This window comes from Nesoenas mayeri, assembly GCF_963082525.1.
Source record: "Nesoenas mayeri genome assembly, chromosome: 9".
Taxonomy (NCBI): Eukaryota; Metazoa; Chordata; class Aves; order Columbiformes; family Columbidae; genus Nesoenas; species Nesoenas mayeri.
The window spans coordinates 2,472,629-2,479,703 of NC_137557.1; the positions used below are offsets into that span (position 1 = coordinate 2,472,629).

General features: G+C 48.4%; 1 protein-coding gene across 1 annotated transcript; it reads right to left on the bottom strand.

Moving 5' to 3' along the window:
• Positions 1 to 4,005: 4,005 nt before the first annotated feature.
• On the bottom strand, positions 4,006 to 5,722 carry LOC308043527 (F-box/LRR-repeat protein 12-like; the record flags this gene model as incomplete). The annotated part of the gene is made up of 3 exons (XM_080349684.1): positions 4,006 to 4,779; positions 5,484 to 5,556; positions 5,631 to 5,722. 3 exons carry the CDS (start codon positions 5,720 to 5,722, stop codon positions 4,006 to 4,008), a joined length of 939 nt encoding a protein of 312 aa, XP_080205810.1.
• Between the last annotated feature and the right edge of the window lie 1,353 nt (positions 5,723 to 7,075).

The window sequence follows — 7,075 nt, forward strand, 5'->3', positions numbered from 1 at the left end:
TCGTATTTAAACGGCACAAATTACCAACGCTGGTTCAGCAAGAGTTGAGACTAAAGAACAAAATAATAAACATCTCCTAAAATAAAACTGCTCACGCTGTTCACTTGGAACTGTTTGATCTTTACAGCTATAACACATAATGGCAGATTTACAGCATCCTCATTATGAAGGTTCATTATTGTAGGACTTTTACAGTTTATCTCTCATTAAATTATAATCCATAGTTTTATTGATCCAAATAGTTTAAACTTCCTAAAGGCAATGAAGATGATTTTGCTATGCGGAACTTTACCCCCTCTGCTACCGATTACTTCGCACAGCTCTGAGAGGCCGAAGTTCATGCCCCTTGTTGTTACTTTCATTGTTTTGCTACTACATTTTGTCTATGCTACTATTTACATCTGAGTGTAATTTGAGTTCTTATCTTAGCTATTCATTATCTGACTTGAAAATCCTGTTTCTAAGATGAACCTGTCAGCACTTAACAGCTTCTGCATCCTGCAGAACATATTCCTTTTAATCCTGCATGTAGTTGTTTAGGACAATGTTGAGTTTACAGCAGGTCTCTTTCCTTTTACAAAGCCGAACTGAAATTACTGAGTCCTGCTTGGCTGAAACTTTCTGCCTAATTTCTCGCTCAGCTGAAACTACTTTGTGCAAGAGCTTAATTGTAACCTGCTTACTGACCCATCATTTGGGTACGTAAAACAGCGCGGTAAATTCCTTACTGTCCGCTGTCAGTGACACCTATAGAAGCTTTATGTCTGTATTACAGGAAGTGATGTTAAAAAGTCAAATCAAACTTAGAGTAGCTACGAATACCCAAGCTTTTCCAATGCGTTGTAACTTGTGCTGACCTCGGGAAAGCCGCAGCAACAGGAATCCTTCCAAGAGCCTGTGGCGGGCCGAAGATCACAGGCTTGGGGAACGAGCGAATTCGGGGAACGAGGAAGCTGCGGTAAACGAGTGATCTGTATCTGCAGTTCAGAGGCTGCCAAGGTTAAACAGCAGCTGTCTCAACATCCTCACGATTTGGACTAATGAGAATTCCTTCTAAACGCTGCTTGGAGTGTACACATCGTCACGTTGGATCCAAGTCTTGGGCAACACCGGCCACCTGTTGGAGCTGGGAGCTGAGCACACGGGATGGAAACCGGGCACCGCATCCCCTTCCTCAGTGTGCTTTTCTCTTCTGCTGCATTCCGACCAGCTTAAATACGTCAAGCTTTCATACATTAGCATAAATTCCTTTCAGCAGAAATATGGGTTGAGAATTGCAGCCCTTTATATCTCAGATCTGCTCTACAAAAGGTACGAATTCACAGAGACCTGCACTCCTAACAAAGGTGTTAATCATCATTGTTGCAGCCCTTGCAGCACAAAGACTTCATCATTCCAAGTGGTATACAAACAACCTGCCACACGATTTACTGTTTAAATACCTATCTTAACAAACTTATCACTGAGCGTGGATTATTTTTAAACAGCCTTTCAAGCCCTTTCAGTGCTTCGCACACCTGAAGCATTTTCTTAGTTGCTGTGAAAAGGTACATTAGTTGTGCCTTTGTGTCACACGCTGACTGCTTAATTTCATAAAGCTGGATATTCACATTACACAATGTCACTTTCTTAAGGGTTATGCTTTGTTTTTCACCATGGAAGATCCTGACAAGCTTTAAACTTCAGCTCCTGTTTCCTGTTTTCTTAACCATCCTGAGCTTATGATGGTTAAATACAGAAAATGTCAGTAAATTCCAAAGGCAATAATATTCCTTTTCAACATTATTATGTTCTGGAACGAGCTGTAGCAAACATTGCCAAAACCCCTTGGAAACCCATCACATGAGTCTCACCCCTATATTTAACTATTCCGGGAGAATGCAGCTAAAATAAGAGGCCTTGGCAAAGTGTGAGTGGAGTGAATCTGCCGGCAGAGGAGCAGATTGCCAGGAGTAAACCCTTCAGCATCAACATTCAAGCAGCTTTTGTCTTATTTTTCCTTAGGCTGGTGTTACATTATTTCAAACTTAAATGAAAATACTAAGAACTACATCGGCATAAAGAATTTTGTCAGTTTACAGTCATCTTTTCTGAACAGGTTGGTTTTGGGGCCACCACGGTGAAGGAACAGTGACACCAGGTGGGCTATTGCGTTAATCACAGGCACATCTCCATTCTGTGGCAGCTTCTCCTGCCCCTGCGGACACGTCCCGAGCAAAACTCAACACAAACTACAGAAGCAACCTATTCTCAGTCTGAATCGAACTTCTTTAAGGCAAATCGAGCTACTTCTAGCAGTAAAACAGACTAAAAGAATATTGATTCTATTAGAACTCCCCACCAGACCAGTAACTCACCGCCAACCAGCGTGTATTCTGTTCCTCAATGAGTGATTTCCAAAACTGGCACAGAATCCGTGCTTTGGGTCCAGCACAGGTCAGCTCTCTGGTGCCATTTTAATGCTATTTTCCAGTAAATATTTCACCTGAGCAAATTCTACCTGAACCGTATTTGGGAACCCCTGTAGCTACATAAGAGAATCTCCTAACAGATTTTTAAAGCAGGTAAAGGTGAAATTATCAACCTTAGGCTTTTCATCAATATACAAGGCTTTTTTTTTCTATTAAAAAGAATACTAAGTAGTCCTTACATCCCCCAGTCACCTCTTTCTGTGTATTTGTTTCCCTCAATCATCCAGATTTTGTGCTGTGACTTTGCATTTAACCACCACGTAACTACTTCAGACAACCCTTTTACATCTGCATTACTATTCATAAATTACTACACATACTGCTGCTGCTTGGTACTATCGCACATACCCCATGCTAAATCCAGCGCACACACTGTGCATTTATTCCCATCTCAAAAGCAACTCCCCTCCTCCCCAAGCAAACTAGGGGGACGTTACGCTTCAGCTCTTCCGATGCAAAATTCATCAACACCTGGGTGCAAATTAATCATTAAGCTTAAAATCCCGAAGCAATTCCTGTATGTATGAAAGGAGAGGAGCAGAGATTTTCAGAAGGGGATGCAGGGTAACGCTGTGAATTAAGTACCTTTGGTCAACTCACTGATCTGGTGGCACCGAGCAGACCTTGGCAAACACTTCATGTGCTGCCACACCAGCTGAGCCTCCTTTGGCTCCCAGCTCTTTAAATGTTAAACTCAAGAGGCTAAAATTAGACCAAACTTTGGTTTCAAGTACACACAGCTCACCCACTCATTGGAGAGCTGTTACTAAGTGTTACCAGCCAGCAAACAAATGCACAAAAAGCCAAGCAATATACTTAGATTTATGACTTGTTTGCCCAGACCCTGTAGCATGAGATCTTTCCTGACAAGACTCTTGCTGAAAGATGCCTGAAATCTAATACAGACTGGCAACCGAGCTGGGGGGACATCGCCAGTAACAAACAGGGTGACTGACAGGGCAGCAATACAGCTGGAATCACTGAAAACATTCAAGAAGAAGAAAAAAGGTTCATCAAACCAGCAGAATTCAAAATGAGCTTTTATTACGACTCTCTCTTCACCTGCCAACAATGGGAAGCTTCTTACCAGCCTGTGTACAGCTTGATTGTTTTTCTGTCAGAAAGATCACAACCCAGAACACATCCCATCCAAGCACGGAATGGATTAATTGGCTACAAGTTACAAAATACAACACTTAAATTTCCGCAGATTTGGCCCAACGGTGACTAGAACTGAGTTTATCTACATCTCCCCAATGCTACTGGCAGGTGTGGCTTCTGTACTATCTGTATAATAAAATCACAGAATAGTTTGTGTTGAAGGGACGTTCCCAGCTCCCCCAGTGCCCCCCTGCCATGACAGGGACATCTTCACCAGCTCAGGGTGCTCAGAGCCCCGTCCAGCCTGGCCTGGGATGTCTCCAGGGATGGTTCATCTACCACCTCTCTGGCCAACCTGGGCCAGGCTCTCACCACCCTCATACTAAAGAAAAGTCAAACAATTAGCAAAGGCCTTACAGCTTTGGGCCCTGTGTCAGGGAGTGTGTGTAATGCTACAGAGGGGCAAACTCGCCCGAATTTTATCTGTCACTTCATCTTCAAAGCGAGTCCTGCCTAGTCTGAGGTTCCTCAGCTGGGGCAGCTCTTGGCACAAAGCAGTAACAGCACCAAGAGAAATCTTCTCGCCGAGGTCGAGGCTCACCGTCTCCAGGTGCTGCAGAGTCGTTAAACGAGTCAAACCCGCGTTCGTCAGGAACTCGGCATCACTGATCTCCAGGAACCGCAGCTCTTTCATGTGGCACCCAATGGAGCCCACGGCGGCGTCGCCGACGCCGCAGCCGCGCAGCACCAAGCGCTCCAGCTGCTCCAGCTGCGGAGTCGCTCGCTGGATCCCCACGTCCGTCAGGCGGTAGGTGCCGGAAAGGCTCAGCGTCTTCAGGCGGCTCTGGGAGGACACGTTCAGCAGGTGGCGATCAGAAAAGGCCGGGACGTTGCAGATAATGAGGTGCTGAAGCTGAGGCAGGGACCCCGAGGCTGAGCCGCAGAACCAGGCGCTGGGGATCTCGCAGCGGTTCAGCTCCAGCGCCGTGAGGGAAGCGGGGATGCTCTCGTAGGGGATGGCGCGGAGGTCGGTCTCGGCCAGGGCCAGGCGGTGAAGCTGGGGACAGCGTGTCCCCAGGGCGGCCAGCAGCGCTGGGGACAGGAGCCGCCGCCGGGTGCCGGAGCCCAGCCCGCCCCGCAGCCCCAGCGACCGCAGCGAGTCCTGGAGCCGCTGCCGCAGCAGCTGCCACAGGGCCCGGGAGCTGAGCTGCGGGCAAAGGGCAAAGGGACTGTTCCCAGGGGGTGGGCAGCAGGGGGGGCACCCCCAGATCTCTGCATGCAGTGGGGTGGTGCTCCTTCCTTCAGCCCCTGCCTGCAGTGGGGTGGTCCCCCCACCAGTCTCATCCCCAGCCTACAGTAAGGTGACCCTCAACCTCATCCCCCCGCCTGCAGTGGGGTGAACCCCCTTCCTCATCTCATCCCCAGCCTGCAGTGGGGTGACCCCCTCAATTTCATCCCCTTGCTCTCAGTGGGGTGACCCATCTCACTCCCAGCCTGCAGTGAGTGACGCCCCCCATATCTCATCCCCCCACCTGCAGTGGGGTTGACCCTCCCAATTTCATCCCCTTGCCTGCAGTGGGGTTGACCCCCTCATCTTAAACCCTGTCCACAGTGGGGTGACCCACCCCCAATCTCATCACCCCCATCTTATCCCCCCACCCACAGCGGGGTGACCCATCCCCAGTCTCATCCCCTTTGCCCGCAGTGGAGCTGACCGCCCCACCTCAAGTCCTGCCCGCAGTGTGGTGACCCCCCCCATCTCATCCCCCACATTTTATCCCCCCACCTACAGCGGGGCGATTCCCCCAGTCTCATCCCCCTACCCGCAGTGCGGTGAGCCCCCCGAATTTCACGCCCCCCACCTAATCCCCCCGCCCTCAGGGGGTGATTCCCGCCCCGTCTCCCCCGTACCCGCTGCGCGCTCAGATCCACGTGTCTCCACACGGCCCGGTCCAGCACCAGCCGCCGCCACCGCCGGCAGACCCTGCGGGGAAGGGGCCGCGATCAGCGCCGCTGCCGGGGCCGCTCGGGGCGGGGGGGGGGGCCCGGGGGTCCCACCTGGCCGCCCGCAGCCGGTCCCGCGGCGACAGCAGCTCCAGGACCCGCAGCAGCACCGGCTCGGGCAGCGGCGGCACCTCCGCCGGCGCCATCTTGGCCCTTTCCGGGTTCAGCGCCGCGATCCTTCAGTTCCTCACGAGTACTTTCTAAGCTCGGTTTTACGCCTTCCCTATGCTGAGCTCAGTTACCGCAATGACATAAATAGTATCTGCTCCTACATAAGAAAAATGTAATATTTTTTACTAACTGCAGTAAAAAATATGACAAAGCTCCTAAGAGGAAGCAGCAGAGCTCAGCGTGACAAACGCACTGAGGGGAGGCTTAGAACTTCGCTACATCAAAACTGCCTTCCCAAATTTCCATTTTTTCCCTCAAATGGATGATTAAAAGATTGTGATACAGAGTAAAAAAAAAAAATAGTATGAGTTACCGGTAAGTAAACGGAGCTGCAGCCTCGACACCCAGAAATGCCGCCGCTTTGTGCCGTGGTGCCCGGGCTCACACAGGAAACCCAACAGACCCACACCTGGTTGTAAACGCTTCAGTCTAAAGCTGCCACTTCAATAAGGCCAAAAGTTTGCTCACTTTGCCGGGGGTTGAACACTGAGAACTCCTTGATCATTTATTTCCTTGGAGGCCTTCAAAAGCGAAGTAGAGCGAGGCAGAGCACGGCGCTCCCGCCACCTCCTCAGCTGACGCTACAAACAGGGAATTTCAGCCCTGTGTATTTCTGTCACAAACACACAAGCGGTGACAAACTGCACCGAGTGTCCTCATCTCATTTATACACATCAATCATTAATACCCTGTTAGACGAATCCCACACCTCCATTTTTTGCCATTATTAGCATTTCCATCCTTCACATACACCATTTCTTTGGGAACATTTTTCTCCTTAAGCTAAAAAAAATGCAGTGGCAAAACCACTCTCACTGTGCTTCTGTATTTATATGAAATCAAATGTATATTCACATAAACTATCAATAAAATTTCTGCTGAACCACCTTTGTGCAGTAAATTGAATTAAACCCAGATGAATATGGGTGATGTCCTCCTACACCACTCTGGCCTCCTTGGGCTCGCACTAGCGTGAAATTTGATTTTAAAGTTAAAAATATCTGTATAGTTTTTTAATAGTTCATACCTAGTGTGTTAATTAGACATTATACATATTGCTTTTAATACACTGATACAGGCACAGAAGATAGTACAGTAAATATTCATTACACTTAACTGAAGTTTCTGATCAAGAGCTGCACCTTTGATCATTTACAGGCAATTGTGTCCCCACACCATGTATAGTTAGAGTTCCCTTACCAAAGGAAAACAAGACACATTCTTGAGCTTCCCCAAAATATTGTTATATGGAATAATCTAGCAACAGCATCAAAGGCTTCAAACCATCGTGCCAAAACGATTAAAGGCAGGAAATATCCTTTCCACGT